The 25,110-nt window shown below is 43.7% G+C and overlaps 1 protein-coding gene across 8 annotated transcripts in view; it reads left to right on the top strand.

Annotated features, from left to right (window-relative positions):
- The first annotated feature begins 293 nt into the window (after positions 1-293).
- Positions 294-25,110, top strand: part of Tsc1 (TSC complex subunit 1) — a 42,715-nt gene continuing 17,898 nt past the window's right edge. For 4 of the 8 annotated variants that reach the window (XM_075985589.1, XM_075985591.1, XM_075985592.1 and 1 more), the window contains exons 1-8: positions 312-396; positions 9,520-9,582; positions 12,342-12,527; positions 13,626-13,729; positions 14,712-14,864; positions 15,909-16,053; positions 17,257-17,411; positions 17,775-17,848. In XM_075985589.1, coding sequence (XP_075841704.1) covers positions 12,422-12,527; positions 13,626-13,729; positions 14,712-14,864; positions 15,909-16,053; positions 17,257-17,411; positions 17,775-17,848 — 737 coding nt within the window. In that variant the 5' untranslated portion in view covers positions 312-396; positions 9,520-9,582; positions 12,342-12,421. Of the gene's footprint in view, positions 397-2,484; positions 2,508-9,519; positions 9,583-12,341; positions 12,528-13,625; positions 13,730-14,711; positions 14,865-15,809; positions 16,054-17,256; positions 17,412-17,774; positions 17,849-25,110 lie in introns of those variants that run through there. The other 4 variants (XM_075985594.1, XM_075985593.1, XM_075985590.1 and 1 more) reach the window with 4 other exon arrangements.

Below are 25,110 nucleotides of genomic sequence, written 5' to 3' on the forward strand. Positions count from 1 at the left end.
CCACCCCTCGGTCGCTCGCGTGGCTCCGCCCTCCGCGCCGGCCCTTCTTTCGTCCTCCTTCAGAGTCACAAGATCTCTCAGTGGGCCTTCACCTTCGCGATCCTTCCGCCGTCCCCGCCCCCACATTAAAAATCCCTTTTGGTTTTATTTTTCCAGGCCAGCTTGTATCGTCACAAGTGGGATATCCTGTTCTATCTGGAGAAGCAGATGCCTTTGGCCATTGGGCATTAAGCTTGGGGTGTAGGAGGCACCCGGATATGGACTCTTTTTCATGGCGGAGGCCTCCGCCGTTTGGAGACGCATCACGCCAGGGGGAGGTGCTGCGCGTTCAAGATGGCGGCGCCCTGTAGGCTGGAGGGACTGTGAGGTAAACAGCTGAGGGGGAGTAGACGGTGGGTGAGTACGGGGATATTTCCCCCTCTTTTTCTTGTGGGCTTTTCGGGGCAGCCCTGGCAGCGTGACCTCAGGCTGCGGGGCACTGCGGGGCGCGTTGGCCGAGTCGGGGGTCCGGGGAAGGGGGTTCAGGGAGCGTCTCGCTCGCCCTCATCGCGCTCTGGCTCCGGCGGGGCTCGGCTAGGGCTGGCGGGGCCCCGGGGAGCCGAGGCGGGCCTGGGCCGTCGGAAGGGACAGATGGCTGCAGCTTCGGGTCTGTGGTGGGCCCGCTCGCCCGCCCCCCTCGCTTGTTGCGCTGACAGGCTCCCGCGGGGGTGCGCGGCGCAGGTCAGACCCCGGGCCGAGCCGGGAGACCTGGGGGTGGGGCCGCGGCCCAAGACTCCGCGGCAGCCGCTGGCGCTGCGGCTGGAGAATGAATGAAGGCCGCCCGTGGGCGCCGGAGACCGCCCAGCGCCCGCTCTGTCGGGGAGAGTGTGCACGGCCGGCGTGCCTGGCTCCGGGTGCACTTGTGGGTGTTTAATTGATGCTAGGAGACAGTTACCTTCTAGTCGGCAGAGGTGCTCGTTAGGGACAGCTACTCGCCCAGCCACTGCCGGACGCTCATTCATTCGTTTGAGGAACGGGAGGGCCCCGCAGCCTGGAGTCCCAGACACCTTTGTGGAATCGAAGCACTTTCTTTGTTTTGGGGTTAAAAGAGTTTGGCTTCATGCGCTTTGAATCTGGGAAGGGAGGGACGTGGGGGCGGGGTGGGGGTGCGGCCATCAGCAACCGGCTAACGTTTGAGGGGATGGGGACTGCCTCTGTGCCCGGGCACTATTGGAAGTGCTTTGCAGCCATCCTCTCTCTGCAGCTGGACAAAGGAGAAGCAATCTGCAGTCTCCCTCGGTGAAGAAACTGAGGTCTGGAAAGATTGGGGTAATTTGTCCAAGGTCACACCCCCTTAATCTGAGACAGCACTGGAACCGAGGACCGACTGGTTTCATTTGCCTGTTATTTGATTAAAACTGGCCTATTATTAAGTGATTTAGTTAATCATTTGGCCAAGGTCTGTGCGTGTAACTTTAAACCAGGGTGCATTTTGGCTTGTACGTCTTATGCTTTTTGTTTCTTGTAGCACCTTGATCTTGTTAGTCCTAATTAGATTACACAGTATTTTGTATTTTTCTATAAACCGATGACATTCACTAAAAAAAAAAATTATTCAAACCCTTGCTTTAAAAAAAGTGTAGAATTAGCCCTTTATTTTACATAGAGTAAGCTATGAAAGTACTAAAATAGACTAATGTTCTTCCGAGATACTTTGATTTATAACTTTATGATCAAGTTGGAGTCATCTGCATTCAAACAGGCTGGGGAAATGCAGCGGTAAATTCCGGGAAGCATCACAGAGCCTGGTCTTCTGGGAGCCCCTGATTTACGGAGCAGCCCACCTGTGATTCTTAAGTTGAGCATCCCTGAATAAACCTGGGATATGCAAATAGGAAAACCGATTTAGAGTTTTGTAAGGAAATGTCCCTTTAACAGTCATACATCAGGCAAACGAGGCTCCTCAGACTTCTCTAACCACCTGGTGTAAATGTAGGGGTATTTATAGAGGATGTAAACAGAAAATACCTTCTTACTAAAGTTAATATCTTCTCTAAAAACACCATTACATCATGGGTCTAGAAGGGCAGATGATGTAAGCTTTCTCTGCTTCATGCATTTCCTGGTGTCATGAACACTTGGTATGTCCCTAAATTCCTAGTTCTAAGAAAACAGGCTCGGCTTTCTTTCATGTTTTCATTACGCTGAAGTGTGTGCAGTCTCGTGCCTCGGCTGGGCTAAGAGCAGCGTTGTATGGTTCTTTTGCTGCTGTGATGTGAAGCTTTCAGCGCAGACCTGGTTTCACTTGTGAGATAAAACTCAACAGTTTGATCAGACTGTGTAATGTTTGCAGGGGAGCACAACTGCCAGAAGCAAGGGATCCCAAACTAGTTCTGAACCTCTGTGCACCCAAACATCTGGCCCCTTAGTCGGTACACCTACATATTCTGTCCTTGAGGATAGACACCCTCCTCGGGTTTGTTTGTTTGTTTGTTTGTTTTGGAAGAAGTCTTCTCTCTACTGCAAAGGTAGGTGATCATAGGCTTAAAGTATCATTTTGGCTATTTGCTTTTTTAAATTTATGATTTATTGTAGAGGGCTTTCTTAAGCTATCTTATTCATGTAGTTGTGGATTTTAAGCTTTGTACACAGGGTGCTGTCTTCTTTCAAAGTTTTTAGATTGTAGGTATGTTTGTTTTTTAATTCCAGTGCCATACTGAACTAACATTAGTTTCTCCCAGAACTGACTAAATATCCTCGAATGCCAGATTTCTTGAGTGAAAGTCTTGCTGAGCGTTAGTAAATATTCTGACCAGTGTTAATTGGTCTTCACTCTATGGTAATAGTTCTATAATGACAAAGACAACGAACGTGTGAATCTTGGGCCAGCTGGGAGGGTGAGTTTGTTTATCCTTTAAACAGAGATTCCCTTTATTTTCTCTTATAAATCTCCTTTTTAAAGACAAGTCTTATTGGTCATATATAAGTAACTTCAGGCATAAAAGAAAAGTATATAAAATAGTTGAGGTATTTTTGTTGTTTTGCTCATATGTGTGTTTTAAAGCCTCTGATCATTGCTTTTTTTTTTTTTTTGGTGTGCATACTCATTCAAATTGCACTGAGATTTCCTGTAAAGTAATTTGAGTTTATTTTTTCTCTTCTTAAGTCTGTAGTTGCTAAAAATTAGTGACTTAATGTAAATTTTAATGAGAAAGAATAAACACACACATGTATAAAAGATATGTGACCTCAGGACCTTGTCATTTTCAGTTTCTTCTAGTCCCTCCTCTCTTTTGGGGGTGTATAAAAGGAAATAGTAAAAGTAATTATTTTATACATTTTATAGCTAAATGAGTTCAGATTGACTTCTAATGAATAAGTGCCTTAAATGCACAGTGTTATTCCCAAACAAGGCATGGTAGTTACTTACCTGCAATTCATAGGTCATGATGTAAGTAAATAGGGTCATAGGGTCAGGATGCTTTTGATTTTATCTTAGTCTGGTGATGAGAGCAGGGCAGGGTGGTGGTGCAGGTAAGGACAGAAGCAGTACTCTTCTGCCTGCGGTGGTTAAATTTGTGCTACATTGTGTCCCTCACAGAGAACAGTAGCAAATTTGAAGTGTATCAGTTTTAAGTTACAGAATGGTTTTACCAGTGTTTTACTGCTAGTAAATGGCTGGGCTGCTAAATTAGCACTCTACTCTGCAATACATTTTGTTTAGTGGTAACATTGTTATAAAAGTTTGTTATGTGCTAAGCACATCTAAGTGTTTTTGTATCTGATTCCCCTTTACTTTTTTTATACCCTTGGGGAGAACAGGAAAGAATTTTGAGACTTGCTGAGCAGGAAGATGAACTGTGTTTGATTGGCTTCAGAAGCCAAGCATTTAATGTTGTATTAAGATAAACTGCACAGTCTGCTGATCTCCTAAACTAACCCATAGGTCAGTGGGATTTTAGTTTTTTTATTTTTATTTATTTTCTTTTATGTGTATTAGTGTTTTGCCATGGGAACTTTAAGGTCCTCTTAAACTGAAGTTAGAGACAGTTGTGAGGTGTCATGTGGGTTCTGGGACTTCAACCCGGGTCCCCTGGAAGTTCTTAACTCCTGAACCATCTCTCCAACTCGTTTGTTTATTTTTTGAGGGGCTCATAAAATGTAGGCCAGTCTGGACTTACCATATAGGCAAGACTTTGCTTGAGTTTCTAATCCTGCCTCTCCCTTCTCATTTCTGGGATTACTGGTATACACAGTCATGTCTAGTTGGATAGTGGTTTTTAAACTTTTGGGGGGCTGAAGCAAATCTTATTTTTAAGGTCTGTAAAAACCTGTGGGCCAATATTTCCTTTTTTACAGATGATACCCCATCGCCCCAAAATGCATATAGGTAATGAGATTTTGGAAACAGTGTTAGAGATTTTCTGAACCTTGCTTAAAGCCCAACCAGTCATTTTAGATAGCTTACTGCTCTTAAAAACACGTTTGGGATCTAGAGAGATGGCTAAGTGGTTAAGAGGACCTGAGTTTAATTTCTGTCATCAATATGACGGTTCACAACCACCTGTAATTCCAGCTCCAGGGGAATCCAACACAGTCTTCTATCCTCTGCAGTTACCAGGCACACATGTAGTACATAGACATTTTTCAGACAAAACACTTATACATATTAAAAACAAAAACAAAACAACAAAATACACACTTAGGCTTTATTAAAAACATTTTTTTGAAAGCTGGTAGGTAGGAAAAGTTTACTGGTGGAACCTGTTATATTTTCCCAAGGTTTTTGTATATAGATTTTTTTCTTACTGTCTTCACCACTTTTCTTCTCCCTGGATTTCTCCCCTCCCTCTCTCTCTCTTACACCCACTACAATTTATTTCATAGTTATTATTTTAAATTTTTTATCTCTCTCTAACACATAGACACCCACTAAGGTTTGTTTTATGATTATTATTTAAAAAATTTTATGTCTGTGTGTGTATACGTGTGCACGTGTGTGTGTGTGTGTGCCTGAGTGTGTGTATGTGCACCAAATGGATCCAGGTATCTGAGGAGACTGGAAGAGGACTTCATTACCCTTGAACTGAAGTTATAAGTCCAGTTTTGTTTGGTTGTGACCTGCCATGTGGGTGCTGGGTACTGAACCTGGGTCCTCTGCAAGAGCAGCTAGTGCATTTAATTGCTGAGACATCTCTCCAGAAGCCCCAAACTCCTGTCCCCCGCTCCAGGTTCTTGGTCTTTAGTAGTGTTGGAATCACCTCAAAGGTCCATTGCCTAAGATTCATGCCCTGCATCATAAAGATGCAGGTCAAGGCTCAGGATCCTGCCTGCCCCCCACCCCCTTTTTGTTTCTTTGTATTTTGAGGAAGAGGGGATTTTGTTTGTTTTTGTTTTTTGAGGCAGGGTTTCTCTGTGGCTTTGGAGCCTGTCCTGGAACTAGTTGTAGACCAGGCTGACCTTGAATTTACAGAGATCCTCCTGCCTCTGCCTCTAGAGTGCTGGGATTAAAGGCCTGCACCACCACCCACCAGGCGAGAAAGAATTTTATTGTATAGCTCTGGCTGTCCCGGAACTCTGTGAACTCAGAGATCTGCCCATCTTTGCCTCCCAAGTGCTGGAATTAAAGGCATGCAACACCACCACCTGGCATCTCCCTCCCTTTTTAAGAACACGCATTTTTAGTAAGTTCTTGGGCACTGCTGGTGATATGGGGGCATACTTAGAGAAGCACTGTCCTGTGCTGGCAAGCCCTGTGCCTTCTACCCTGGATTATTTCTGTTTGTTTTTGTTGTTGGAGACAGGTTCTCAGTCCATCTCGTTGTCTAGCTTTCACTGACTTTGTAGTCCAGGCTAGCCTTGAAATTTTCATGCTCCTGCCTCGGCTTCTCTAGTGGTGGGATTACATGCTTGAGCTCAGCTGCCCTGAAATGCTTCTGTTTAGGGAAGCTCTATGTAGTGAGTTCTTGAATATACATTTGGTATCTTTTATTTATTTTATTGTTTTTTGAGACAGTTTTGCTTGGCTGCCCAGGCTAGTCTGGGGTTCACTCCAGTCCAACTGTCTCTGCTCCAAGTGCCAGATCACAGGTGTGCCTGACCATTCCCAGCCCAGGTGCATTTTCATAGTACATAATTTTGTTCATGCTAATTGTCAAAACGGAACCATTATCTGAAGAAAAAAATTGCCCTGTGGGCCTATATCTAGAGGGCTTGTCACCTTCAGAGTTAAGTGAGCTTAGTAACCTGTCCATTGTCCATCGAGGACTCTAAGGACAGGAATTACAAGTGGACAGTCTGATGTGTTGGAGCTTTCTTGTCCTGACTTCTGTGACCTTGAGAGAGTCTACAGCTTTGAAGACTAAAAATCACACCTATACCATCAGCTCTTTTCCCCTTTCTTCCTTTTGTGTCCAGAAAGAGAATTAAATCAAGTGTCTAATTTGTTTGCGTGCATTAGTGCTGAGAGCATTTTGATTCAGTTGATGAGACATTTCTTTTAACTCACATGAATTCCTGAGCTAGGACCAAATACGTATAGCATTGTAACATTTCTGCTCTGTCTCAACTATACTTGATGATGTAGGAATCTGTTTGTGCATGAGTCTGTCTGAATTGCCTTTAGGTTTTTATAGATAAGATCTTGACTAGAGAAGACAGGTTATAGTTAAAGAGACATTCATCCTCACTGGTACTAAGAACTGCATTTGTATATTATAGGCCATTGTGTACAAAGCTCTCTGAGGTGACTTGACGTGCAGTTATTTATCTTATCTGAGCCACTGTCCTGACAGAGGTAGTGAAAAGATATATACAGTCCTGCTAATGACAGATGTTGCTCTGGAGTTCATGTGTAATCCCAGATATATAAATGATCTGGCGATATCTAAAGACTAAAATTAATTAAGATAAATTGTGATAAAGATAAATCTGCCACCACTGTTCTTTCTGTTTACACTCCGGTGACACACAAAGCCCCTGTCTTCCTCAAGCCTGCCTTTTTTTTTTTTTTTAATGTATACAGTGTCTGTATGTATGCCTGCAGGCCAGAAGAGGGCACCAGAAACTCATTTCAGATGCATGTGAGTCCATGTGGTTTCTGGGACTTGAATTCAGGACCTCTGGAAGAGCAGGCAGTGCTCTTAACTGCAGATCCATCTCTCCAGCCCCCTCTAGCCTACCTTTTATTTTTACTTCAGAAGACTGTTTATAGAAATGAAATTATGGAGGAGGAGTCGATTGAGGAGGGGGTCAGAAGGGAGGTGGGAGGAGGGAATAGGAGAGGAAAGAGGGGAGGCTGTGCTTGGAATGTAAAATAATAAAAGAATAACAAGAAAAAAAGAAGGTTACAGTGAACATGACTTTTGGATATCAAGGAAGGAAAACTCTAGTTATGAGGTACTTTTCTTTTTTTCCTCATGTCTTTTGAAGAAGTGGGGAGCTGATGCTACTCTTATGTTCTGATGAGCATTTCTACCCGTACTCCTCACTTTCATGGAGGTTCATGCTTTACCTCTCAGTTGAATGAATTCCCTTCCCCTGGGCAAGATTTAAATATAAAAAGAATAAGTGAATGCTTAAAAATAGAATACTAGGAGATAGACTTTAGTGTACCACAGGAAACTGAAGCCAGCCATTTCCATTACTGTATTGTTAAGCATAAGGATAAAGTAATGAAGTCTTACTGTTGAGCCAAACCCCACTTGAATTCCTGTGGTAGTGTTCTGTCTAGGAAAATGGCCCTAGCCTGGCAGACTATGGGATCTCACCTTAGTGTATCCTAATTTTATCCTCACCTTAAGTACTTCTTTTCAGGTAGAAGATCCAAGTGGGATTACTTTATAAGAGGAAGTCTGTGTGATTCACTGATTAACAGGTGGTTTTAGGATTCTGAAGATGAGAGGCTCCTGCACCAGCACAGCTCTGTTGCTTGGTGGAGTGGAAGCAGCTAGGTAGCATTTCTTGTTTGCAAGATCTGGCCAGGAGCTTTTATGGGGCCAGTCGCCAGCAGCACTGCCCACAGAGTTACTGTGGCTGCTGAGACAGTTGGCATGGCTCCCTGAGTGTGTGCCACGTGGTGCTGTATCACCCTGACACTAGGGCAGAGACTGTATTGGAGAGGTATTCAGTCCTGTTGTTTGACTTTGACCCAGAGTTTGTCCTCTACCTCATGTAAGTAGATGTCTGTAGTATGGAGCCAGGATTGACAGTCAGGGACTTTAGTGATATCCAAGGGAACAGACTGAACATTTGCCTTTTGTGTACTAAGTACCAAGATAGTCCTGGATGTCTCAAACACATGGTCCCTGTCCTCGTGAAGTTTACAATCTTCCAGTCAGATAATCCCTAAACATGGGGTTAAGAACCCATAAATTTTGAAAAATGTATTTATTATATATTTGTTTTGTGTGTATGTGTGTGGGCACACACACCACTGTTCATGTGTGGAGGTCAGAGGACAATTGAACAAAGTTGGCTTTAATATAAACCATGTGGGTCTCTGGGGATCGAACTCAGGTTGTCAGGCTTGGCAGCAAGTACCTAAACCCTCTGAGCCTGAAGCAAGTTCCTGAAACCCACTGTTTCTGAAAGGGCTCATGTTTAAAAAGCAAACTGGAACATATTCATTTATATACTTATTTGACATGGATAATGAATAGCATGGGCAGAAGTAGGGTAGAGGGGAAGGGAAGTAGAGGAGCTGCTGTTGAAATATTTTATTCCTGTCATGTAGGATTAGACTTAGCCTGTGCTGCTTGAAGGCAAAATCAGGTTTGTACATTAAGCAGCCCCTGTGGCAGCTGCCGGGCGCAAGTACTTTGTTGGCTGCAGTTGCTCCCCAGTGTGCCTAACAGTTCCTCATACTCACTTAATGGGGTTTTAGAAAGTGACCAGTACGGACTTGTGGACCAGGAGCCTGAGCTGATGGGGCCTGGCAGTGGGAAGGCAGAGAAGGCCTAGGAAGGATGGATTAGCTGAGGAGAGGGCAGAGGTTTTAGATGATGTGACTGGATGTGCCTGTGCTCAGGTGGGTCGAATGCCTTCTCGGCTGAGGAATTTAAATTCTCTGAAGGCTATATAGCAGGGCTGGGAGGGAGTGTGGCATATGAGAGGGTGATGATGCAGGCCCACTAAGTTTTTTGTGCCTCTTACTGACCTCACTACTATGGCCAGTCTTCTGAGGTCTTCACTGGAGCTCTGTGTGAGTGTGAGGTTGTGGATATTCTCAGTTTACCTGGAAGATAACTCGTGGTAAGCCAGCACTAAGCTAAGTGACTTAGTGAACATCCCAGAACCAAAAGTGAAAGAGCTAATGTTTCAGTTGGGAGCCTATTCTAGACTACCCTGCCCTCTTGCTGCTAGTGCAGAGGAGAGGAGGCTCTGCTCTTAGAGTTCACTGCAGTGGGAAGCAGGTGACCACCTGCCAAGGATGGGGGCAGAGCTGTACTAGGCCAGTCTAAACTCCCTTCTGATCAGGTCTTAGGTTTTCCTTCATTTTAGGGTTATTATAAACACATATGTATGTTTTTTTTTTTCTAGTGACCATGAAAGACACCAGGCTGACAGCACTGGAAACTGATGCACCAACTGTCCTCAGAACAGGTAAGATACACATTTAGTCTAGTGGCTGGAGAGGATAGGAGGGAGTGTCTCACCTTGCCCATGGTGCCCCAGCATGCAGATGTTTCTTTGTTCAGGGTGTAAGTGTTTATATTCTTAGCTCCCTGTCAAGCACTAGAGCATATATGGCTTGAGGTAGTCAGCCATATCACCAGTGACCTCTTAATTGTTGTTTGATGCCAGGCACTGCGTGTATTACACAAATGGCTTATTTTCTTTTTCACAACAACACTTGGTCTATTTCCATTCTCTAGAAGAATTGGCCTCAAAGATGGGCCATCCTTGAAAATCAGTTCTGTGAGTAGAAAATTCTTGTTTTAGCCACTAATTAAATTGAAGCCTAAAGCCAGTCATTTAACTAGGGAGAAGTTTTTAACCCTGGCTTGACCTCCGGAATTCTCTTTGGATTCTGTAAACAAACTGGATGCCATGTCTAGACCTCAGCCTGTAACCTGCTGTGTAGTAGGGCCTGGGCCTTGGTATTTGTGTCCTCTGCAGGTGATTCCGACATGCATTGTAGATTGAGACTTTGTGAGTTAGCACTTTAGCTCTTGATGTATTTGTTGGTGGTCTTAAGTCTGCTTTTTTGGATAAATTATTTCCTTTGGTGGTTTTCAGGAGCTGATGGAGTCTTGAAGTCCCAGAATATACCCTTGACAGTTATTGAGGCTCTGACACTTATGCAGATCTGAGTTTAGTCTTAGTGACCTAAGTAACTATTGAGCTACAATCTTTATTAGCAAAAGTGATGCGTTAGTTGCTGTGAAAAATATCTTGACAAAAGCAACTGGAGGAAGGGGAAGGGTCGATGACAGTTTGAGGCTATCATGACAGGGACATTATGGTGGTGGGAACTTGAGGCAGCTGCTCATACTCCATCTACACTTAAGAAGCAGGGAGTGGTGTTCAGCTCGTTTTCTCATTTTTATCCAATCTGGGGCCTCAGCCCACGGTGTGGTGCCACCCACACCCAGGGTAGGTTTGATCTGTTCTGTTAAAACCTTTATAGCAGCACCTTCACAGGGTGTGTTTCCATGGTGATTCTCAATCTCAAATTGACAAGGAAGATTAACCATTGCAGTTGTCATGTTTGTGTTCTGTATAGGAGTAAGGGAAGGTGGAAGGGTGTTTGTTCTACTTATCGTTACATACACTGCTAATGTGACTCCTAAGCTCACCACTGCCTCACCTTTATCATGAGGATCATGTGGTAGTCAGATGTTACAAACAGGGAGTTAGTGTGGCTAGTAGATGGTGCTACATGCTTAGAAATTAGATGTTCATTCTCTCTGAGTTTGACTCTTGCTTCTCAGTTTCTTCAAGTGTTCTTCATACTGTCCCTTCTGACCTTCTCACTGTGTAGTCCAGACTGACCTCCCATCTTCTTGGCTCAGCTACCAGATACTGGGGTTACAGGTGTTTGCCACCACACTGGACTACATTAGCCCCTCTTAGAATCTCACTGAATATGAATTCTGAGCCAGAGCATTAAGTGTTGAGATCAGTTACATCAAAGTGGAATTTCACTGTTGTTAAAAATAAATCTCAAATTTTATTAGTCATTTTTCATTACTACAATTTCATTTTTGTAGCACTCAGATTTTAAAAGTGTGAAATTTTTTTGTAGCAAAGTTCCTTAATGTGCACAGAGCACCAGATTGTCTTCTGGTGACTGTATCCATGGTGTGTGCGGGACCCTCTGACCCGGCACACTGGTCCTGTCATGAGGCCACACTCAGGGATATTTCCAGTAGGTGATTGTCTAGGGACTCACGGCTTCAAAGGTCTCAGCCATCCTTCAGCTTCTGCTTCTAGGGAGCGCTGGCAACTCATAGTCTTTATTCTAGTGGCTTGTTTTTAAATAGACTTAAGACTTAAGCATTTTTATAAAGAATATACTAAAATTTGAATAACAGATATTTTGCTGTTTTATTTTTCTTACCATTGTTCCCTTCATGGTTTTATACTTTTTTGGTATTGTGTCATTTTGTCTGTGGTGCTAGGAATGGAGCCCAGGCCCTGACATGTTAGGCAGGCTTTCTACCAGTGAGCTAGCCCAACCCTCTTCATGCCCTTTATGTTTTATTGTTACTGGTGGTTATGGATTTCTTTTCATAATTTTTTTATGTAAAGTTGATTCTTTAATTCGTCCCACGAAATGGAAAGCAGTCAAACATGATTTTCTTTTTGAAAGACTTTGGATTAAATGCAGTTCTTACAGGTTATTTTGTTTATAATAAGGTTCAAAAACAATTTTGTGGCATTTCAGGACTGGGGGACATATCTGCAATTATAGTTGCTTGTCACTCTCCTGGCAGCCTGAATTTGATGAGTGTATGCTAAAATCCAAGATAATCCCAGGTTCACTCCAGCTGTTGGACTGGTGGCCTAACCAGCTTTCTAACTTCAGCCATTGACAGTGTTGTGAAGAGAGTAGCATGTGCAGCTTTATTTGTGGAAGCGGCTCATCTACTTTGTAGAGCAGGATTGGAGCAGTGTTAGCCAACCCCCAGGTGGACATAGACGCAGAGAGAACTACTCAATTGCTGTGGTGACAGTTCCACAGAGCTCCATTGGCTTCCTAAGTTTGTACATGGAAGAATATTTCTGTCTGTCACCAGCGCAGTTCTGCCCTGCATGGGCTGTTGAATAGCTTCTCCGGCTTGTTCTCTATGTGGTTTCGGTTTATGTGGTGTCAGGTGAGAGTCGTTTGTCACACTGTCCTTATTCCCACTTTGCAGTCTGGTAGTGGCCCTAATGAAGAGCTGTCAAAGCCTTTAGCACACGTCCTGGAGCCTGCACAGCATAGTTGAGTGAGAGAATGGCCCAGCTAGCCAACATTGGGGAACTACTCTCCATGCTGGACTCTCCCACACTGGGCGTGCGGGATGACGTGACAACCATCTTTAAGGAGTCCCTCAATTCTGGTAAGTGGAGAATTGTCCTCACAAGAACTTGATCTGGAGCTGAGTGTGTTGGGGCCTGGAGGCAAATAAATGATTGTTTTCATCTTCAGAGGATGTGGTTAGAAAGTTGCACTTTTTTTTTTTTCTGAGACCTTGTTTCACTACACATTCCAAACTAGCCTTGAACTTGTGACCCTCTTGCCTTAGTATTCCAAATGTTGGGACTTCAGGCGGTTCCTCCACACAGTCTTTCAAAGTGCTAGGCCAGAGAGAATGTCCAATGGTGGGTTCATACTGCATGTGTGTTGAACATTTAGTTATGGCAGTGTTGAGGTACACACACACTGCTGTGAAGACCATGCAGCAGCTCATGAGCTCATCTTCAGGTTCTGCCATTTTGTCTTTAAAAAAAAAAAATGTGTGGACATTCAAACATGCCTGCTTGAGTTTATGTGTATTGCGTGTTTACTGCATGTATACAGGTACTCCGAAGGTCAGAAGATGGTGTAAAATTCCCTGGAATTGTGAGCCACCGTATGGGTGCTAGGAACTGAAGCCATGGTTCTTGTAAGAGCAGAAAGCTCTTAACTGCTGAGCCATTTCTCCAGCCATTTGTTTATTTATGTGTTTATTTTACTTTGTATGTGTGCATGCGCATGTGCACACATTACAGAGGCTAGAGGAAGATATTTGGATGTTCCAGTCTCCTCCTATGACGCTTTGCCTTATTCCCTTGAAACAAGGACTCTCACTGAATCTGGAACTAGGTTGGTGGCTAGCAAGCTTGTTATTTATCTTCCTGTCTCTGCCTCCTGGGGCTGCAGGTATTCATGACCATGCCCAGCTTTTTTATGTTTGTTTAACTTGGCTTTTTATGTGTTCTGGAGATTTGAACTCAGATCTTCATGCTTGTGCCGCAAGCACTGTACCCATGGAGTCATGTAACTATGATAGTATTTTGTGTGCTTTTGTGGATATTTAGGCCAATGAGCTTGGAATTATCCTGTTAGTCTCATGAATTTAAAAAGGCAAAAACAGTGTTTAAGGACATTTTCTGGCTTTTATGACAATTATTGAGGGAAAGGGAAGTAAGTTTGATGAATTGTCCTTTTTCTTTAGAACGTGGGCCTATGCTTGTGAACACCTTGGTGGATTACTATCTAGAAACAAATTCTCAGCCGGTATTGCACATCCTGACCACCTTGCAAGAGCCACATGATAAGGTAACTGCTGGGATGGAATTGCAGGTCACTTTGTGAGTTCTCAGTTTAGTGAGGGTGTCTGGGCATCCACAGCAGTTTGTCCACAGCTTATCTCCGAAGGCTGAATACATTTAAAATAATTTGTAGGCTCTGAAAAGTTTACAAAGTAACATCAATTTCAGAGACTTTTACAGATCTTGTTCTTTAAAGAAATCTTGTAATTCCAGGATTGTAGTAGATTAATGGCAATTGAAATAAAAACTTTTTAAAAAGCTTTATTTATTATGTAGTATTCTGCCTGCATTTATGCCTGCATGCCACAAGAGGGCACCAGATCTCATTAAAGATGGTTGAGCCACCATGTGGTTACTGAGAGTTCAATAACTCAGGAACCTCTGGAAGAGCAGCTAGTGCTCTTTCTCACTGAACCATCTCTCCAGCCCACAAAAGAAAGATCTTTAAACTTGTGCTTTGAGTAGGGTTTTTGAACATATCGATAAGGGAAAATCTCTAAGTTTTGCATTTGCAGGTGCGGTTGCCTGCTTTTACAATGTCTACTGTGGTCTTCTTTACTCCAGGCCAGATTGCAGCACCACAATGGCTTGATTTACATTTAAGATTAAAACATGGATGTGTGACTGTTACACAACCTGCCATGGGTTTACAACCTTAGATTGTGTGTAATACAGTCTTGTTCCTCTTTGCAACTCTGTGTTAAGGGATCCTTTTTCATAAATTGCAGCTGGCTGTTTTCTCAGGCCAAATGAAGAAAACTTTGTTCACTAATGTGGTTTTGAAAATCTTGGATTAGGCTGATGAGTCTTTTGATTGGAACCTTAGCCTTTATTGGCTGGAACATATCTTTACCCCATGGGCTTATTAAATCTTTTGGGGCCTGTATTAGAGAGAAGGCTTGAGAGCTGGGAGTTTATCATTACTGCCTGTAATTGTGTTAACTTCATATACTTACAAGAAAATTTCTCTTGATCTTTTACATTTTCAGCACCTCTTGGATAAAATTAATGAGTATGTAGGCAAAGCCGCCACCCGTTTATCTATCCTCTCGCTGCTGGGGCATGTTGTGAGACTACAGCCATCTTGGAAGCATAAGCTCTCTCAAGCACCTCTTCTGCCTTCTTTATTGAAATGTCTCAAGGTAGGTTATTTGAGAGGTTTTGGAGGAAATGCCTCTGTAAATATTGTTTCTGAAAAGTGTCATAACACAGCTTGCAGGAGTCGGTTCTTCGCTTCTAGCATGTGGGTCTCAGGCATTGAAACTCAAGTTTTCAGGCGTGGTGATAGGTGCTTTTACCCACTGAGCCACCTCACCAGTCTTGGATTTATTTATTTATTTATATCTTATGTGTATGTGCAAGTCCTTGCATGTGTATATATGTACTAGATGCATGCCTGGTACCACTGAGGGCCAGAAGAGGGAATGGGATCCCCTAGAAATGGTGTTACAGACTTGTGAGCCACCAATACAGTTCTGGGAACTGAACTGGGATCCTCTAGAAGAGCGGTCTGTGTTCTTAATCACTGAGCCATTTCTCCAGCTCTCCTCTTTTGTTTTGTTTGAGATGGATCTTGCCTTGTAGTCCTGGATGATCTAGATCTCATTATAGAACCTGGCTGGCTTTCAACTCAAGGCAGTCCTCCCGCCTTAGCCTCCCAACTGTTAGAATTACAGGTGTAGCCACCAGGTTTGGCTTGTAGTGGTGCTTTAAAAAAATAAGAGAATTGGTCTGGGGAGTGTGCCTTAGTGGTAGAGCTCTTGCCTAGCATACATAAGGCCCTGGGTTTTGTTCCCAGTACTAGTGAGAAAATGAACTAACTCTCAATATGCACTTGATAGAAAGCTAACATCTTAGCGGGTAGTTGAATGGGTGAGAGTAGCAATGTAAGCTGTCTCTTACACTTCCATCTAGGTGGTGGGTTAGGGACTCTTGAGGCTTCAGGACTTGGGAGTCTCAAGCCAAGTTAAACCCATCTCTCAGATGAGGTGGTGGATGTGGGAAATGGTCCCCCAGTATCACCACAATGGTGACAGGGCTTAGTGCTTCTGCTAAGTCTATTTCAGTGCTGTCCCTCAAATTCTTAGGGGTCAGGAAATGAGCACAAGAGGGGCTTCAGATCTGTGACCTCAGGATTTGGACCCTCATCCCAGTGCTGAGCCTCACGTCGCCCTTCCCTTCTGCAGATGGACACTGATGTTGTGGTCCTCACAACTGGTGTCTTAGTGTTGATCACCATGCTACCGATGATCCCACAATCAGGGAAGCAGCATCTTCTTGATTTCTTTGACATCTTTGGCCGTCTCTCTTCATGGTGTCTGAAGAAACCAGGTACAGCTACACTCTCCTCATCAGGCTTCAAAAGGGAATGCTGTCCTTACTGTTAGCAGCCAAGTGCTGTAGGGGAAGGAAGAATGTATGGTATTTACTACGTAGAGGAGAAAATGTTTGGGTATACCTATTGCAGGCACATAGGAAGTGGGATTGGCAGGACACTGGCCTGATGCTGTTGATCAGAAAGGATTGTCAGAGAAACTGAGGGACAGGATGTACAACTTCCTGAATCTCATTAGTAAAACTGGGTCACAGCTTCTACCTCTGGATGCTGTACAACTGAGCTTACAAAATGCTTGTGTCCTCTGTGCTGTTGTGTACAACCATAGCTTCACAGCTTCAGTTGTGAGAACCTACTGGTTGTCATGGAGGAGGAGACAGACTTCAGTGTCTTCTTTAGGGTATGAGTGTGAAGTGCATGAGATTTTCCCATATCAGATCATACAGACAGGCAGTGCAGCTCCATCAGAGGGATTCAGAAGCTGTCAGCCTGTGAACTGCTTCTGGTAGTCCTAGCATGAAATATTTATGTTAGAAGATGAAATATGTATGGTGTATGAGGGAGACTGCTGCAGCTTTCTACACAGGACTATTGAGCACAAGCCTGGTTTGCTACCTTGGCTGTATCTTCTTGGGAGAAAGGGACTGTTGCTCCTAGAGAACTGGAGTTTCTTGATAAGGCCAAAATTAATGGAATTGTCCAAGCACTTTAAGCTAATATCTACATTGTAGTGTTTCCTCTTTAGTTATAATTCTGCGCAGCTAAGATCAATCATATCTTGGCTTTGAAGGTTTCTTACATGCTCCTTCTGCAAACTCTCACATGATCAGTATGTACCAAATTCTGTGTGTGGTACTAGGGGAGGGGAATTGCTCCCTTTTCAAGACACACATGCTAAATCAGGCAAGAAATGTCACTACAGATTGTAGGGAGAGTGACTGTGAGACTGGGAGAGTGACACCAAGAGGAACCTCAGTGTTGGAAGAGTGTTTGGAGTCTTGTGGGATGTCTGGAGAGGAGGAGGAAGGCAGATGATTGGAGTTTATCCAAAGGATTCCCTGGTGGGTTTTTAACAAGGGCGTATAGTATATCCAGATTTGCATCTGTTTTACTTTTCTGAAACTCAGTAGGCGAGCTTCAGAGAGAAAACATGCTGGCATCCTCAAGTTCACGTCTGTACAACTGGTTTCCTTCCATAGGCCATGTGACAGAAGTCTACCTTGTCCATCTCCATGCCAGTGTTTATGCCCTCTTTCATCGCCTCTATGGAATGTACCCTTGTAACTTTGTCTCCTTCCTGCGCTCTCACTATAGTATGAAGGAAAACGTGGAGACTTTTGAAGAAGTTGTCAAGGTGAGTTAAAAACAGCAGCTGTTGTGAGCCTTAGAGCTTCTTTCTGATAGGTACTTTTATAGCATTTGTATTATATGGCAGACAGGAAAATTTTGAGAAGAAATCCTTGATACCTCTACTTCAAACCAGGTAGCCACTAATTGTCTTTCTAGTTCTCTAGTCAAGAGTTGTTCTGTGCATTTCATATACATGCGATCGTGCAGTATGTGGTCTTTTGTGAGTGACTTCTCACTGTATTTCAAGGTTCATCTGGGTTGTAACATGTGTCAGTACTTCATTTCTTTTTGTTGTCAAATAATGTTCCATCATGTAGATTTGCCACACAACTTCACACCTATAATTTGTCAACCCAAACTCTTCTAGCCTATGATGGAGCATGTGCGAATTCATCCGGAATTAGTGACTGGATCCAAGGACCATGAACTGGACCCTCGAAGGTACAGAAAGCAAATTAGTGACAGAATTTTTGAGTTTCTTAAGGGATTGAAAGTGTGATCTACGGATACCTGTGGGAATACAGATGTTCCACTTGCCGATGGGCTGGAACTTTGTACATAAAGCATACTCCTCACAGAGCTATGACTGCTTGAGCAGAGGCAGTGGCACCCAAGTGCCTGTCCCCAGAAGCTCTGGAAGGCTTACTTTTTGGTACTTAAGGAGGTTGGGAAGTTAATTGGGTAGCTGAAAACTAGGAGATTACAGGAAGGCCAGGCATATTTGGAGTAATGAGGCAACTTGGGTCCCTTTCTCCATGGGCATCGCCAGGTGCCTGACACCCCATGGGTTCTTCAGGAATTCCCAGGTGTGTCCTGAGGAGCTACTGAACCTGCTGAGTTGTATGAAGCCCAGCTCCGTCAGTCTGTCAGGCAGATTTATGATTCCCAGTGAGGGCATGGAAGCCTGTTGGGGGAAACTGAGCCACAGGTGTCAATCTCTGGGATCTTAAAAAGACTGGTTTATACATGATAACCCTTACAAAGTCATACCTTTTCCAGGCTACTTCTGTCATCCTGCCTCAGTCAGCTTAAAGCAGGGTATAATAACAAATAAACATGTAGCTAATCCCAACCTGAAAAACAGAACATTCCAGTGTTAGTTCTGCCTGAGAAGCTCTTCCTCCTGCTCCCTGTCTACCTCAGAGGCAGCTCTGCCTTGCCTCCATGTTCGCTGTTTTCTCTGTAGTTGCCTTAAGTGTGGCTTGTTTTGAGAGCTGGTTGCTCTTACAGACTGCAGAGGATGAGGGCAGGAGCATTGTCAGCCTTGATGGGTCTGGCTTCATCTTCTTTAAGAGTGCTTTCCAGGGAGTCATTGTAAGTTACAAGTGAGGCCTGGGAAGCATGGGCTTTCCCTGTCTGTGTCTGGCAAAGCTTTTCATGAGGGCTGTGGTCAGATGTGCTGTCTTGGCTGCTCCATCATTAGGGGTCTCTGCAAAATCCTTTTGTGGAGTAAAACATGCTGATCTAGGAAGGCTGTGAGAGCTTCCTCAGAATGTAGTAAAGACAAGTTTTCTCAGGTCAGTTGATGCTTTTCCTTGGCTAAAAGGACAGTGAGAGCTTTGGAGATGTTCAGCAGCATGCTTGTCTTTGGCAGGTCTGTTCTGAGCTAGCTGTGGGCTTGCTCTCTGGAGCCATTGCTTGACCTCTTTCCTGGGCAACATCTCCCATTTCCTGTATTTCGTGACTTCTTTCTTGGTGTGTGTGTTGGTGGGTGCACACACATGTGTATGCATGTGAAGGCCAGAGATGTTGGTTGTCTTCCTCAATTTTTTCCTACCTTATTTTTTTTTTTTTTTGGTTTTTTGAGACAGGGTTTCTCTGTAGCTTTGGAGCCTGTCCTGGAACTCCCTTGGTAGACCAGGCTGGCCTCGAACTCACAGAGATCCGCCTGTCTCTGCCTCCCAAGTGCTGGGATTACAGGCTTGCGCCACCACCGCCCGGCTTCCTACCTTATTTTTTGAGGCAGGAACATCCTTTGAATCTGGAACTCATCATAGGCACATCCCACTGTGGTTGTTTTTTTTTTTTTTTTTTTTTTTTGGTTTTTTTCGAGACAGGGTTTCTCTGTGGTTTTGGAGCCTGTCCTGGAACTAGCTCTGTATACCAGGCTGGTCTCGAACTCACAGAGATCCACCTGCCTCTGCCTCCCGAGTGCTGGGATTAAAGGCGTGCGCCACCACTGCCCGGCTTTTTTTTTTTTTTTTTTTGTGTGTGTGTGTGTGTGTGTGTGTGTGTGTGTGTGTGTGTGTGTGTGTGTGTGTATGTGTGAGATGTGGGTTCCAGGGATTAGACAAGCACTTTTCTGACTGGGTCATTTCCCAGGCCCTCCCTCTGGTTGTGCTGTACTGCATCCTCTAACATTTAGGAAGGATGCTGTTGACTTGCCTGGATGTGAATGCTGGGCTAATAGTCTCCTTCGTGACTGGAGGCAAAACCCATTGCCATCTTGCTGACAGTCTTGCTGGTACATTTTCATCTCTAGGGCTGGCAGAATATCTCTCTGTTAGTATGATAGTCTGAAATTTCCTTGTGATATACCTTGATGTGAATCTGTTGTCATTGTTCAACATACAGGGTTTTAGTCTTAGTAGATTTTCTTCACTGTTTCAGCATGGCATTCTCTCCTCTGTTGTCCTTCTTACACTCCAGTGGTGACAACAAAACCCATTTTTCCTTTCTGTCCTTTAGTCTACTTCCTGCAGGCTTACTTGTCATTGATGCCTTCCCTCTTTGTTTATTTCCACTGTTAGGTTTTTGGCCTAATAGCTCTCTTTAGTTCATAGAGTTCTTTAGTTGCCTATCTTCGTCTCATAGTGTCTTTTTTATTTTCTCTGTATAGTCTGTTTCTTCTAAGCCTTCCCCCCTTTTTTTCACTTGTTTTGATTTGTTCTTTTTAAGTCTCTGAGGCTTTTTGCAAAGCTTTAGTGATTATTTTCTTGTTCTTGAGTGAGAAGACAGGAAAAGTACTTTTGAGGTTTTATCTAGAAAATTTTTGTGTGGATCTGTGCTTCTGGGGGAGATACCAACGCTGGGATTGTGTTCTTCTTTAGCTGGTCAGATTTTTAGAAAATTCTTCTGATCTCCAGGCTGGTGAGGATCTGGCTGTTTCTGCAGAAGAGGTAGGTAAGGAGGCTTGGTGGTTTGGGCATTGAGATTGTGTACTTTCTCTTGACTTTTTGGCCTGGGATGCATTCATGCCCCTACCTCTTCTGTTGAAGCTTTGTTCCGACCTGGCTTCACTTTCCTGAAGAGAATCCCCTTGCCAGATTCCCGGTGAGGAGTAGAGCTCTTTTTGGGACCATAGAGTTGGAGGGCTTTCAGATGTTCCATGCTTCTCCAACAGTTCCCACCAGCTGCTTCAGGGTAGCTGTCTCTAGCTTCCAGTTCCAGAAGATCTGAGTGTTCTGAGTTCTTGGACCCCTAAGGGTTGTGCAGTATAACCCAACTTACTGGTGGCTTGAAGCTTTGGTTTTAGGGCCTTGCTTCTCCAGTTGTACACAGCAGTTAACACCTGTCTGCTGCTCTTCACATCTAGACACTTGTTCTTTCTGTCTTCTTCTCCTCCCTGTGTTTTGTATTTAAAAACAGGTCTTTATTATAGGTGCTGGGACTTCAGGAGATTGTACAATTGGCTCAAAATGTTCAGTCAGCCATATTAGCTTGGGGGCCTTCCTTCCCTGTCAACAGCACATAGCACCTCAGTGCCCAGGGTTGTAGACCATCTGGTCTTGGAAGGAAGCTTTGTCTGCTGTGAGTCAGAGTGGTAAGGATAGGAAATCAGGAACAAACATTGACAGCAAAACCACAGAGCAGGCAATTGTCCATGGTTGTATGGGGGCAGGGTGATGGGAGTAAAGGGCGTTCTGACTAGTAAAGAGCTCTTGAAATTAAAATGAGCCCCTAAATAAGCATTTCAGCAAAGGAACTGGAGTACAGCTAAGACTGGCTCATTTGAACAAAGGACAAAGGCAGGTGACTGAACAGCTTTAGAATGGTAGCGAGAGCCTAATAGCCAATACAAAATGTTTTGGGGGGGGAATAGGAGGGGCGGAGGTGAAAATTTGTAATAATAATATAAAAAGAAAAAAAAACCAAAATTTTGAAGGACACTTTAGTAGAAGAATCTTTAAAAGAAATTTACTGAAGTCGAAGCTTCTAGATTAAAGGACTTTGTCTAGTGCACAGGTCAGTCAATGTGAAGGACTGCTGCCAAACCTCAACTTTGTGAGATTTCAAAACACTAGAAGAATAAACCTTTCAGAACGTTGCAATATAAAAACAACCAGATGCTTAATAAGACCCAGAAGTCAGAATAGTGTTAGCTTCTCAACTCTTTCAAGAGGTGTTTAAGTTAGGGTTCTGTGGTGTGGTGCTCTTTTAGACAGGCCAGAGCTCAGAGTTTATGCCCCTCCCACCCCACGCTACATCTCCAGCTGGCCAAGGGAGAATGCTCTACTAAAATAAGCCCAAGAAGGTTGGAGTTTGATGTAGGTTGGTCAAAGAGGTGTCAGAACAGTGGGCTGAGGACTGACGCAGCTCCAGAAGGTCGCTCAGCGGGGAGGGGAGACAAACCCTTGTAGATCCTTCATTTCATTATATGAGAGGCAGTGGGCATCAGTCCAGAGCAACCAGGGTAGCTCAGTTAACATTGACATATCATAAACGAGGAGAAGGAAACAATGCCAGGCCGTACCAAGTGAAAAACTGTATCAGAACTCTTCAGCTCTGCTGTGGTTGATGCTTACATAGTCTTAATAATTGTTTAAGTCAATTTTGAAAAAAAAATGAAAATAGTTAACTTGAGGAGGGGGGAAGGATGAATAGCAGTGATTCTGGTCCTTAGAGCAAGTTAATAAATGAGAAGCATTGGCTTTAGAGAGTTAGGGAAGCAATTCAGCTAGTAGAGCTAGAGTAGCTGTCAAGGAGAACAGTGCGAGGCATCCTTAGCATGGCACTGACCTGTTGTTTCTCCCTGTAGAGCCCTGTTGGGCCTCACCCTCTTAGTCTTCCAGCCTCTATCTTCTCTGGCCTTGGGATCGTAGGCTGCAGGGACCATAAGCTACTATATTTTAGTAGCTGAGAGATGTCATCAAATGCACAGCACACATGCATTTTATGTGAGTCTGAGAGAAGGGATACAAGTAAACAAGTGAGCAGCTGTTGGACATTAAAATATGAGCAGCCTCTTTAAACCTGACGTGGTAGTGTATGCCTTTGCTCCCGGCCCTGGGGAGACAGAGGCAGGTAGATATCTGAGTTTGGGGCCTTCATAGTCTACAGAGTGAGTTCCAGGACAGCTGGAGTTACATAGAGAAACTCTGTCTCATAAAAACTAAAACTAAGATTTTTTAAAATGTTTATTTAAGTATCAAGGAAATGCTTGTTTTACATGAACTAAATTAAAACATTTAGAGCCAGTGTAATGGCTCAGTGGCTAAAGGTCAAGCACAAAAACCTGAAGCCACATGGTGGAAGAAGAGAACAAGCCCCTGTAAGTTGTCCTTTGACCTCTTCAGGTGCACTCCACTCCACACATAGTAGTGTGTAGTGTGAAATATTTAACTGGATTCTTTCCTAGCATGTGCAATATTTAGAGTTTAATCCCCAGTACTGCAAAATAAGCAAAACATCTACTGTAATCCTCTTTTATGTTTATTTGCTTATTGTGTGTGTCTGGGTATATGCACATGCTCATGCATGCATGCATGTGTGTGTGTGGAGAAGAGGACCACTTATTGGAATAATTTTCTCCTTTTACCTGTATGTAGGATCCAGGGTTTGAACATGGGCAGTTAGGATTGGTCTCAGATGTCTACCTGCTGAGTCATCTTGCCAGTTATGTATTTTTTTAAAGGAATCTTTTCTTTACTAAAATTAATCCTGTGCTTATGTGTCTTGATTCCTCATTTAATCACTTTCTAGTCATGCTGAAGGTGTGGAAAGAGGAGTCGTCGTCCCCCTAAATCCCATACACATGTCTGTACCCAAGGGACTTGAAACACTTGCCACTCAGGGAAGCTGCCTTGTGCGCTGGCTATGCACTGCACACCTTCTCCTTTGTATTATTTAATGCCACATTTTCAACATGTGAGAATGAACAGGCATCCATAAGAGTGTGTAGATCATGTGTTGTGAGGTGACCCCACACAATGCCCTTACTTACTGCTGTTGCCTTCCTCCCTGTAAACATGGACAGAGGACAAAAGGCCTGTCAGAATGACCATGAACTTAGAGCCACAGATAGTAAAGCTCTGTGTCCTAAGAGCAAGTTTATGCTTGGGCAGTGTGCACAGTTTAACTCTTCTGCTGGTTTGGGGCATTTGTAGAACATTTGGAAGATCTAGAAGAGATTAAAGAAACTAAGAGAATGAATACTACCTGTAAATCTGGGTTTTTGTGATGCTGGAGATTAAACTCAGGTCTTGCAGTTGTGTTGGCAAGCGTCTGTGACAGAGCTACAGTCCAGCCTCTAGTTTGTGTGTGTGATAGGGGGTGGGGCGTGTGTGTATGTGGAGGTCAGAGGGCAACTTTTCAGAGATCAGTTCTCTCTGTTTTGAGGCAGAGTCTCTGTTTCTGTCCTTGCAGTCCACTGGCACTGGAGCTTCTGGCTGATTCTCCTCTGTCTCTTTCTCCTATCTTGCTGTAGGACTGCTGGGATTACAGTTGAGTGCCACCACATCTGGCTTTTTATGTGGGCACCAGGGATCAAACTCAGGTCTGTCAGGCTTTCTTGAGGAGTACATGCTTTTACTTGCTGAGTTATTTCCTAGCCCCTTTAGTTCTTTGAATTTCAATACTTAATACTGTCAGTCTATTTGTGGGCACTTATCAGAACAGCTTTGTGTTTTTTTTTCTCTCATTTAAGATATTCTAAAGTGATGAGATGGCTCATTGGTTCTAAGGTGCCTGTTGCTAAGCCTGACGACCTGTTCACTCTATAGGACTCACGTGGTGGAAGCGAAGAGCTAACTCCACAAGCTGTCTGCAATCTCCACCTGTCTTGCTGTGGCATTCCCCTGCTCCCAAGTATATAAATAAAATGAAAAAGAAATCTTTTAAAAAGGGATTATATTCTAGTCAGGTATATCCTAGCACTTGGGATTGCCACAAATTCAAGGACAGCCTGGGCTACAGAGTGAGTTTCAGGAGAGCCAGGATCACAGAGTGAGGCCCTGATCCAAAAGACATAAAATTTAACTCCCACCAAAAAGATGGTGATGGTGAAAGTCCTTTAGTATTCAAAAGCATGATTTTTAAAATCAAATTTAGTAATGTATATGGTTTATGTACAGTAAAATTAGTTTTGTTAAGTTTTGACAACAGTTGTGTCCACAGTAAAAGTTTCCATGGCTCCTGAGAGCCACTGATCTATTGAAAGCATGCTAATCACAGTGTTGTGCTTACCACTCTGCCAGAGGACAGCTTCCTTTGACTGGCCTTATTCCTGCCAAAGCCATACTGCAGCTCAGCATTGTCTCCTATGTTTCTATAGGATTGATTGGAGATGTGTGGGCCTGAGGTTCACACTGCAGAAACTCTTTAACATCTTTACATGCTTTTTAGTTTTAATTGGCTGCACAGTATTTCTGGTCCAGGGATGTGTTAGAAGAACCTGTAGGCTTTGGCTTGAGACCTCAGTTCAGCCCAGCTACTTAGTGCTTTCAGCTCCTCCCATCCCGATTAGCTCTGTGTCAAAGCAAACC

This window comes from Microtus pennsylvanicus, chromosome 9, assembly GCF_037038515.1.
Source record: "Microtus pennsylvanicus isolate mMicPen1 chromosome 9, mMicPen1.hap1, whole genome shotgun sequence".
NCBI classification, from domain to species: domain Eukaryota; kingdom Metazoa; phylum Chordata; class Mammalia; order Rodentia; family Cricetidae; genus Microtus; species Microtus pennsylvanicus.